Source organism: Sinohyriopsis cumingii, unplaced genomic scaffold (assembly GCF_028554795.1).
Source record: "Sinohyriopsis cumingii isolate HCF-2022 unplaced genomic scaffold, ASM2855479v2 utg001397l, whole genome shotgun sequence".
NCBI lineage: Eukaryota > Metazoa > Mollusca > Bivalvia > Unionida > Unionidae > Sinohyriopsis > Sinohyriopsis cumingii.
Window position 1 is genome coordinate 2,822,911 of NW_028315993.1, and position 12,536 is coordinate 2,835,446.

Consider the following 12,536-nt stretch of genomic DNA (forward strand, 5'->3'; position numbering starts at 1 on the left):
GAAAGAGGTATTTAGTAACATCTGTACAAACTATAGTTTACAGTAAAATATGTCTGGGAACAATTCAGTTTTCATAAGACAGCACGGGCTCTACTGGCCAAAAGTATTGAAAGATACTCCAGATACAACTGTACTTTCTTGTTCAACTTGCTAAGTACTGAAAGCATCTGAGAATGACGGTGGGGACTGGGGTGGGGTGGGGTGTCTTGCAATAGCTGGAATGTCTTGCTCGACAAGATGTAAGGTTACTGGGTTCAGCCCCGATTACATGTAATAAAAGCCAAATTGACAGCAGTCAGACTTAACCTACAATATTTCATATAATTATGTTTATTTTATTTTCATAAAATTATTCCTCACGTTTTCAAACTTAAGTCAGTAAGAAATAAATAGAGAAAGTGACTGGTGGATATTCTTTGCTTTCTTCCTATTCCCTTGCAACTTTCTTTACCACCTCACTGGAAAATTAATGATGCTTCTCTGTTGTTGATTTTTTTTTGGGGGGGGGGAGAGTACAAAAATTACACTTGTAGCTAGGTTGATAAAGTTTTTTAAAAAATATTATCCCTTTATACCCCGTTTCAGACTTAATTTTAAAAAAGAAAGAAAAACCTTATATAAAAACTGCACATAAATTACTAATGTTGTGCATCAGTTTCAATTTTCTAATCTGGACTCAATCCCAATTAATTCACAGAAATCAGCTTAATGAAAATCAGATTTGATTTTACAATATATCATTTCGGTTTGTTTTATTGACATAAATTTATTTCCAATATTTTCAAACATTTTTTTGGTTGCCACCCCACTGTATAACTACAATAATTCTAAAAGTGGGGGAAACAAAATATTGTCATCTAGCTTGACAAAAAGTGTTGTTCTTTTAAAAAAAAATAAACAATCCGTGTTTTTTGCATCATAAAGCTTAATTGCCTCAGAAACAAATATTCTATTATTTTTTGGTAAATTAGAACCTTAAAATTTCCTTATGTAATGTGGCAATTGTACAGTATCATCTATTATTTCACAATTTCCGATGCACATATAAACAGATTATTTTATAGAAAAATGTAACAAGATGAAAACGTTTTAAAATTATGGATGATTTCCCTATTTATCCACCTAAAGATTTAAGTCAATAAAAACGGGGAGGCCCGGGGGGGGGGGCAGAAAAAACATCATAGTCTTAGAAACAAATGTACAGAACTTACACATTTCATTCATTAATTTCCAATGTATAACCTGCCTAACACTATAGCACAGCACAGACTTTTCCTTACTAATACAGCCTAAAACTTACGAGGGCGAGTCCATGTTTTACCACACAAGTGAGATATTGTTCGCCGTCTTAGACAAATAGTTTTTATTTTTGTAACTTTGAGAATTTTATTCTGTTAGAACACGAGTATACAAGTATACCTTTTTAGTTTGCTCAATTCTTCTTACACATGATGTTCGAAATATTAAAACTAAGCATTCAAAATATTGGCAGTTTTTCTTGCAAACGGAAACCGGGAAAGGAGCATCTTTCTGATTGTTGGCAACATCTTCCGTCGGTTTTAAAATATTTTTTTTACTGACGGTTATTTTGTGATATAAATTTCCAATTATAAAATGTTATAAATATAAATTATAAATGAAGAAAAATTAATTTATTTGTAAAACTAGCAAATATTTGTATACATGGTTAAACGTGTAGATATGGTTAAACAAGATATATACATAATTTTTGGTAAATGATTATATAACCGTGTCAAGAAATACGGTATACAGAACAAATGAAGACATCCAACGGCCATCTTTGTAATCTATATTTAAACAGATTGAATGGCACGCGCGAGGAATGAACATGACACTTGTTGGATAAACTTGGTACAAAATGTCGTCGTCCTTTTCAGTCATTGATAAATTTATGTATATAAAAAGTATATTAGTTTTATATACGCATAGATGAAAATATCACAAATAAATAGTATACATAATGTTGACTACTTAACAATATAAATGTGAACATAATATACATTTTATAACAACAAAATACTGTTTTATTTATACGTAACTTCATATCAACATGACATGTATGCGTGACGAAACTGTCATGTTGACATTTTGTTTTCTAAATTGAAAATTACATCTTTGAGAATTGTCAATAAATAAAGTTTGTAATTTAAAAATAATCAAAGTTTGTTATGTCAGTAAAATATAAGAAATATGAATTACTTGTAAGCACGGGTTGGAATACAGTAATGTCAATACTCCCCCAGGATGTTACATACAAACGTCCATTGTCCCAGAATATGGCACGGGGATACCGTGGAATTCCCTGTGTGAAAATGGCGAGAAGTTGACATGAATCCGTAAGTCGATGAATACAGTCATCAAGGAATCCATTGCATACGAAAATATCCCCGTCTTCATTTATAACGATTGATGTCGGCCACTGTAGACGTTGATGTTTGTATTTATATTTACATTGACTAGGATTCAAAATGTCGAACCCATAGACACCAGTATCAGGGAATTTAAGACCAGCATGACACAAGATATAAATAATGTTGTCTTTTGTTGTCACTCTACTCCATTCGTCCCCTTTACAAATATGATGAATCTTGTCAGCATGTCCGTCGAGAAGTGACACAATGCACCAGTACATCGTGCCCTGTTTAGCACCAGTGATAACAAGACTGTCCTTGTATCTGACAACACCATGATATCTATTAAATACTCCCTGTATCCGTAAACTCCTGGTCCTTTTAATAACACGTGACACGTCTGCAGATTCAATGGACATCATTTCTAACAGACCGTCGCCATGAAGAACACAAATTGTCATGGCGTCCATCAGACACATGTCTCGTGGTATTGGCTCCAGCGTGTCTGACGTGGCCAGGAAGTTTCCATCATGGAAACGATGGATCTGGACTTTATCCGCATCGATGTCTAGCAAGACTATCTTGTCTTGGCAGACGACAATAGAGATGTAGTGGGGGGACTCGTCGGCTGTGGAAATAAAGTGAGATAAACATTAATGCACATCTACACAAAAATATTAAAAATATATAATTTTATTAAAACATTAAATGACTTGTACATTTATAGTGTGTAAGTATTAATACATTAATAATAATTTCACTACTTATATATTAAATATTTATTCGTGTTAAATCTATGATAAACATTCCACTGTTCTAAATTTAACTGTAAAACAGTTCAATGGTCGTTGTGATATATTTACTAAATTTGCATTTGTATATTTATATTAAAATAATAACAAAACTAGCATTTGTACTTGACATAAACATTGGAATAATGCATAATATAAATGTTTACACACATTTACACAAAAGATACTATATATGTATAATTTAAATACTAAATAACTGACCATTACAATCGTCGTAATGGCGTCATCGTTTTATTATTATTACAAGAGAGATTTACAGCAGACATCACACAGACCCAGTAATCACACTATTATAGTTCTGTACAGCATTTTAGTAAACTGAAGATACCAACAATAGTGTGTTAACAGGTTCTGAGTGGAAATTGCTATTGTCCCTCATTTTCTGTCATGTTACGTACCTGTATTCGTACGTATGTATTAATCTTATACTCCTCCAAAAACGGACAACACAAATTAAGACACGGAGCCCATCCTTACATTAAATAAATCAGTCTCTGTGTCATTGCTTGAAAGCTATTGAGTAAAGGTCTTCATTCCACTACCACGTAATAACTGTGCGCAAAACAGGGACATACACCAAAATGAGGGGGGAAATACAATTTAAAAATAGCAACCGTTACGGTATTTTAGTCAGAACAATGAAATAAACGGATAGACTACTAGTTTTGCAAATATAATAATGGCTGTCAAATTTAACGAGTGCAACTATAAATAGAGCATGATCGCACACTAAATTAAACACAGTCAACTTAACTTCCATTTGTTAATAAAACCATAAGAAAATTAGAAACACTTCATTAATTTACAACTATAATAGTATCACTTAAAAATTTCAATCTTGTTTCATTCCATTAAAAGCCGAAAACATATAGAAAATAAGAAGAATTTAACCTGATGAATGCCATTTGTTTCATTCTTTGAAAAGTTGTTTAACCACATTATTCGCGTTGGCCATGCAAACGGGGAATCGCAGAAGGAAGACGGGTGAACGAAATTCACTAAATAATAATAATAATAATAATAAATGATTCATCTAATATTTTCCTGTCATACTCAACCGTTAGTCGTTACCCTATATGTATGTACTACCCTGAGTATTTCAATGAAAATCCGTGTTAATAAACGTCTTCATTCATTTACTTGTCTGCTGCATTTTCTCACATTGGGCTGCCTGCCTTGCATTATGACAACTGCACCGACAAGAACGATGGCGGAAATATACACCATGGGGAAACGTATTTATTTACAAATGCGGGAAGCCCGATGTACTAAAATTGACATGACGCAGGGGTCAAAAGAGCGGTAGCGATTTATTATGACAAAGATCGAGTATCGAGGTTTGAAGGAGCTCGCGTCTTCAACTGTATCACACAAACTCCGCCTACTAAATCACTCTCTGGGAAAAATGACAATGTCAGACATACATAACGGAAAACATATTATACACAAATTTATGTTTCAAAGATTGCATTTGTTGGTATATTATTTTACTTTACAATATAAAACAAAAAATACATCGACAACTTTGAACCAAATGGTTATCGTTGTTGATGTTGTTATGTGCAAACGTCTGGTAAACATTTGCAGCGATCAAAGTAATAATTTGTAAAGATATTTAAACATAGGCACTGTCAATATGTATGGGGTTATCACTTTTTTGTATAGTAGTTCTGATGTCAATTTATCATCTTTTTAAAGAGAAACATTTATCAAGCCTGAAGATCCAAGCTCCAGACATATAATTATCGACATGTGTCGAATTTTATTTCCCTAAAGGATGTTGCACCATTTGATCATGTTCAAGAATATTAAAGACTCAATTATGTCAAATGTCGTGCTTGTAATTTTCCTGTGATTTTTCACGAAGAAGACTTTTCGCGATAAAAGTGGCTATCTATCTATCTATCTATCTATCTCTCTCTCTCTCTCTCTCTCTCTCTCTCTCTATATATATATATATATATATATATATATATATATATATATATATATATATATATATATATATATATATATATATATATATATATATATATATCTAGCTATCTATGACGTGTTCAGTATATTCACGAAAAAATGACTGGTCTTCCGTGAAAAATACACTTTTTTTACGTAACTTCACCGCAACTTTCTGAGAGGCTAAAAGCAGAGACTGTAAATTTGAGAGAGAGAGAGAGAGAGCATGCTTTAGGTGCTCCCTCGCATTGCAAAATATAATTTCCTAGTAAAATGTTCTCCTTAAACATACATATTATATTCATTTTTACACGACCTCTTTGAGAAATACCGTACTCATTCACATATGTAATTAACACACACACACACACACACATATACATACATGCATATATATATATATATATATATATATATATATATATATGTGTGTGTGTGTGTGTGTGTGTGTGTGTGTGTGTGTGTGTGTGTGTATGTGTGTGTGTGTGTGTGTGTATTATACATGCCGTTTATAAAATTATGCTTGTATACTACACAATATTTTATTTGAACATAATTATCCAATTGAGAAGATAACATACTCATCTCATTAAAGTCCAAATTTTAACAATAATTCCATATAACTAAAAACACTGTCATTAACAAACTTTATACTGGCATTGTTAAATATACAATAATTCCGTATAACTACAAACATTGTCATTAACAAACTTTATACTGGCATTGTTCCATATACAATAATTCCATATAACTACAAACATTGTCATTAACAAACTTTATACTGGCATTGTTCCATATACAATAATTCCATATAACTACAAACACTGTCATTAACGAACTTTATACTGGCATTGTTCCATCTATGTAAGCCTTATAAGGGAGCACGCTACTGTTACAGCAAATTATAATTTGTTTTGTTATACATGTAAAGTTTGGCAATATATTGCAGATTACATATTACAAAACTTTGACTTAAACAAATTAAATTGCAAATTAAAATAAAAATGTCCAAATTTAGACAAAAGGATCTTCTAGACACTTGAAATAGCAAAGGAAATTTACAGCGAAGCAAACACGTTTTGTCATTGTTGCTGTCATCTGAAATGAATGTGTAATGTCCAATCCCATAACTCAGAAACTATATATAATGATAAAAGCTGATTCGATTGAGTCTACGACGTACTATTACCGCGTCATGCCTATTATTGCATCATGCCTACCACCGCGTCCCATAACTCAGAAACTACAGGTAATTAAGAATACGATTGATACTACGAAGTCCTATTACTGCGTCATGCCTACCATCACGTCCCATAACTCAGAATCTACAGGTAATGATGGATACGATTGACGTCCTATTACTGCGTCATGCCTACCACCGCGTCCCATAACTCAGAAACTACAGGTGGTAATCAATAATATTGACCCTACGACGTCCTAATACAGCGTCATGCCTATCACTGTGGTGTTTGAGCGTATACTACAACCGCTGTCATATTGCATCACATATTGTCAATATATTAGGTGGTAAAATAGATCAACAGAAGTGGGAGCTACGGTTTCAGGCAGAGCAACCCGTGATAAATAAGCACATGCACACGTCATATGTTTACAGTTGTTGAAACATATATGGCTTTACACTGCAGTATATTCGGGAATACGCTGTCAAACAGGTATAGCCACTGTACCGTATCCCCTCGACAAATCTTACCGATGTATTTCTAAAATTACGGTGTCCTTTAAGTGATATATACTTTATAAAGGAAGTACTACATCGAAATAACGACATATCTTGTTTAATGGAGTTATGTATATGTATGAAGCTATAAAATATCGTTATTTCACAAATAACGCGTCAGTAAATTGAAATATTACTTCGTTATTTCATCATTTGGAACCCATTGCTTCTTTTAATAAATACGATCTTATTATTTTCAAAGAATGCATGGGTGCTCAATAATTGTGCACATCCGTCAATAGAGTTTCCTCCTTTTGTGAAAGGTCAATCTATTGCCTGATAGATTCAACGCTTATAATTGCTAATTGCACTGTAGTTGATATTTTACTTTTGTCTGTTACTTGTCAGTAAGTTTCATTTTTTTTCTTTTTTGAAGCAGGAATATTAACTGAGTAATCTTTTATAACACAAATATGGCCCGATAAATTATCATTCATTCAAAACAACATCCACGTGAATTTAATTATCTGAAGTTAACAAAGGCTATAACCCGTGATAGATAAACAGATATACAGATATCACATATACTAAAATTAACTTGACTTTTAAAGTGTTGGTATGAAGTAATTTGATATACCAATACTGATGGTATGACTACGCATATAATTGTTGTTTCAACGATTGATTATTTAATAATGCAACAAAAAGAAAAGCTCCTGAGAAGTTCCTAATGTCCATTTATGGATCATTTACTAAATAATAAAACAGAAAGAAAGGTAATTAATATTTACCAATTCAGAAATGAATTTGATCGGAATTTCCTCTGATTTCCCCTATAATTTATGGAAAAAACGTGGTGATTATGGAGAGTGACAGGAAACGGAATTTGAAGGGATGAACATGTTCAAAATGACCTTACATCACGTAACCTACATGAACCCTGGTCATTATTATAGCAGGCGTACACTTTCCATGAGACTTATATACAATGCTACAAAGTTAAAATAACGTCACGAGATGAGAAAATCTATCTGGAAAACCATCGTGTGTCATACACATACATGTACTTATTTTTTGTTGCCAGCCATTAATTACTAATTTTTCTAATTGAAATATTTGTGATAATTCACCGCAATTAAAATATAAACGGCTTTGTTGATACTATTTAAACCAAGAAAGACGAGGTCTTTTCAGAAGCTTGAATAGCGCGCGCGCGTGTGTGTTTGTGTGTGTGTGTGTGTGCGCGCGCGCGTGATTTGGATATTTAAAGTAGATTTAATAATTTTCCAGTCATATTGCTACTATGTCTGCAGTGTGACAGTTTATAGTGATGTCTATCTAGAACTGGGGCATCATGCCGCAGACATGTAGTACCAGTGCCGGATTTAGGAATAAGCCAAACATCCTACAGCTTTGTGCCTCACAGTCCGTTGGGGCCTCTCAAATGCATTTTTATACTAAATATGGCCTTTACAGCTTCTCATAGCTTAGATCCTCGCTGCACCTAATTCCGGCACTGTGTAGCACGATGTCCCACCCAGTCACATTATCCTGACACCATGTTGACTTGTCCTAACAATAACCTTTTAATATTGAGAGTTAGCGCGGTAGCTGCTAGTACCATTTTTATAAGCGTTTGGATGATTTGGCCGAGATTCGAACCCGCGACCTTCCGCACCCGAGGCGGACGCTCTAACCACTAAGCCAAATGAAAGGTCCTTGAATAATGTAGGAGTATGTATGCACGAACAGCAGAGAAACCAAATTCAAAATAAAATTAATATGCATACATTTTTTCTTCATTTTTTAAGGTGTTGTATTGCCATGAATTTGGGAGGAGAATTATATTTCTACTGATTTTCATTTATAAATATGCAGAAAACACCGTAAAAGTTAAATTGTAAACAGCTAACGTTGTTGCCACGGATAGAGTACAATATATGCTCTCAGTCTGTGACAAATATTGTTAACTAGTACGTTTGAGCAAATGATAAATGGAAATTTGTTGAAGCGAGTGAGTAACGGGAATATTTTATCTGATTGGTGAAAATGCCGAGTTTTTCTTCCACTCGACGAAATATATCCCGTATTCACTCATTTCAAGCCAATATGATCTCTTAAGTCAACTGTTCATTGAGTCTATCGCTCTGACACACAGACACACATTATACTCTTGTCTCTCTCTCTCTCTCTCTGACCAACAAACAGAACAACAGAGAGAGAGAGAGACGGGGGGAGAGAGGATAAAAGCAGTCTGAATGTGATTAGCAATAGTAAGTAAAACAAGCCTTGTTTCTATTTGTTGAACAATGTATACATCACTTTGTACATCAAAGATAACAGCTTACTTAACTACATACATACATATATACATTTTTACATATATTTTTACATACATACATACATACATACATACATACATACATACATACATGCATGCATACACAGACAGACAGACAGACAAACAGACAGACCTAGACAGATTGTATGTAAGCTTTATCATTTGTATACCACCAGATGTTTAAATTTTCCTTAAAAGGAAACGGGGCATATCCTACATCAGTATCTCTTTTTTACCCTTTCCGTTGGTCGTTTTGAATGGATTTTTACCGTCATTATTAGGATGGGACACAGTCCAATGACAGTCTAAACAAATATCTTGATACGATGATACCCAGAGAGAGAGAGAGAAAGAGAGAGGGGGGAGGGTTATGGAATAATTACCAAAGGTCATTTTTGCTGTTGACAATCCCTATATTTATATGTTGGTCGATTTGTCTGCTGCCTGACCAACCAAAACAGAGACAATGTAGATGGGGCATCTTGTTTTACAACCCAATTATAGGTTTAAGAAAGAAAAGAAGAAAAAAAAAACAGCAACAAAACTTAAGCATTAAGTAGATTACAGTGTGTGTGTGTCTCATAAACAAGAAAATTACCTTATAATTTCTACAGATTATTGAGAATTGGTATCACTGATAGTATGAATACTGTAGATACATCCAAAACAGCCAAAACAGTGGGTGTCATGGTGTATAACCATTAGACCATGTCATTTTAGAGAAAGTCAAAACAGTGGGTGTCATGGTGTATAACCATTAGACCATGTCATTTTAGAGAAAGCCAGTACAATGGGTGTCATGGTGTATAACCATTAGACCATGTCATTTTAGAGAAAGCCAGTACAATGTATGCTATGGTGTATAACCATTAGACCATGTCATTTTAGGGAAAGCCAGTACAATGGGTGTCATGGTGTATAACCATTAGACCATGTCATTTTAGAGAAAGCGAGTACAACGGTTTTCATGGTGAAAGGGTATACACATTACCAATGAAAAGACTCTTGCATTTGCGGCCAGCTGGAATATCGAATTACCAGACCCCAGGTGTATGGGTTTATATCAGTTGTTAGGTTACTTAGTAATTCCATATTTATGCTTACCCAACTCTGATGTGTTTCCTACTGGCTGTCGTATTGCTATTACACACTATCTGTTATATATTTCCTTTCCAATATATGCATTATAAGTACTTGTATGCAAGGTATGAAAATATTTACTGACATATTCTATTAAGTATGCCCGACATTAGGTAACAATAGAGTATGAAACTATGATCGGAATTCAAAGTATTCACTGAAATATTCGAATAAGTATGCCAGACGTAAGTAACAAAGACTCTGAAAATATGAAATTATTAACTGTCATATTCCATTAGCTATGTCAGACCATCATGTGACACAGACTATGAAAACAGTCACCGACATGCTCCACTGTGTAATGCATGTATTACAGGTATGAATATGCAGAATATGAAAATATACACTGACATACTTCACTGGATTTTATTTGCAACTTATAAATCACTTACCGTTTTTAGGTGTCACAGTCCCAAATTTGACAAGACTGTAACCAATTTGTTCATCTCCTCCTGTAGCCATTTTATATTTTTATATGATTGTGCTTCAGGGTTATTGACTCCAAGTGAAATGAATTTTCAACCTATCACAATGCTGACTCGATGACAGGGCTGCAAAATATAGAGAGGAATATTGTAACCGTATCCATGTAATAGTCATAACTAATATTTAGTTTATGAATTATTGTACAAATATTAGCTTTCTTCTAAAATAACATATCTACAAAAATGATATCGCATACAAATGTTGGTGTGTAAAGAGCTTATCGATGCTTCAAATACATGGCCTGTTTTCTGCACGCAGTATGTAATCATCTATAAATTCCCTAATCATATTAGTGGTTTTGTGTGATCTTAGAGGTCTTGTGTGATCTTAATGGGTATTGTGTTATCTTAGTGGTTTTGTGTGATCGTATTAGCAGCAGGGAAGGCAGACAGACCTAGGGGTCCCGACAAAGAATAAACCTTCCACAGAAAACTTTCTTGTGGAAGGGCTCTATTTACCGAATAAAGGCTTCTTGGGGAAGTTTACTTGTTACTGAACCCTGTTCCATCAATAAAACCTTAGTCTGAAGATTTAGCTGGGAAAAAAAAGTATTCTACGTGAATTTTAATTTTTTTTTTTTTGTTTATTGCCATACGACCGACCATAGGTAGGGCATTCCCTGCTGCTATTATCTAATTGCATAGAATTATGCCAGTCGGCGTTAAAAGATTTTATCCAAACCTATTCGATATCTTGACCTGGAATCACATAGATTTACCGTTACAGATCCATGAGGTGTAGCTTGAGCTCGTGAGAAGAAATTTTTGAATTTATTTATATCCATGTCGCCACCGCACCAGGTCTGATGAATATTTCTTAATGTATGAGCATCAACGCCGTTAAAAATAACCAAAATATTACAATTATCTCTGATCACTTTATGTATCTGAGTATACCTCTGAGTTACATAAATGACATCAGTGTTTTTGTGTCGACCACGGGAGAATATTCTCGCAGGATTATTTTGTTTATCCATCATCACGTCGTCGTAGACAACTAAATTATTGATCGACCCATCTAGATCATCAGCAGAGGGAGCTTCTATGATGTCGGTGATAAAATCAATTATATTTTCACCGTCATTTAGCAACGCTGCATTTTCATTAAACTCTTTCAGTACCTGATAACAAAGCTGATCATCCACAGATGGTGCAACCAAATACAATTTATCCCATTTTAGCCATCTCATTATCAGATTCAACAATAATTGTGTTTTTCCACTCCCAGATGAACCTATTATTATCATTCTAATTGAATTGGGCAATGCAGCATGATGCTTGACAGGAACGGATTTTTTTTTGTAGCTGAAAAATCAATTACATTCATGATATAATAAATATTATGGATCTATATTGTGTCAAATGTAAAACACGCACACCAACGGTAGAGCTAACTACGGTTGTTACTCGCACAAAAAAGTTTAGATTTATCTCATGAACTAAAAATACAAATTCCACGGAGGTGACATCACCTCAAAATTATCCTCGCTACCAGGATTCCCCTGGGCTAAATACTCAGGAGAAAAACACCTACCAGGATACAGCTACTGCGGACCAGGTACCAGACTCGATATCAGATTAAATAATCAGGATCAGCCAAATTCAGGTGAGGAGCCAATTAATGCGATTGATCGGGCCTGTTTGATTCATGACATAGCATATCGAAATAAAGATATTCAACAACGACATCTTGCTGATATAAATTTAATTCACGCAATAAATTCCATAAAAAATAAATCTATCAAAGAGAGG

General features: G+C 34.0%; 1 protein-coding gene across 1 annotated transcript in view; it reads right to left on the bottom strand.

Moving 5' to 3' along the window:
* The window catches only part of LOC149772546 (uncharacterized), a 129,526-nt gene extending 118,765 nt beyond the window's left edge, over window positions 1–10,761 (bottom strand). Inside the window, exons 1-2 of the mRNA XM_089947659.1 lie at window positions 10,692–10,761; window positions 2,313–3,000 (exon numbers count right to left, since the gene is read on the bottom strand). Coding sequence (XP_089803785.1) covers window positions 2,313–3,000; window positions 10,692–10,761 — 758 coding nt within the window. The remainder of the gene's footprint in view (window positions 1–2,312; window positions 3,001–10,691) is intronic.
* Between the last annotated feature and the right edge of the window lie 1,775 nt (window positions 10,762–12,536).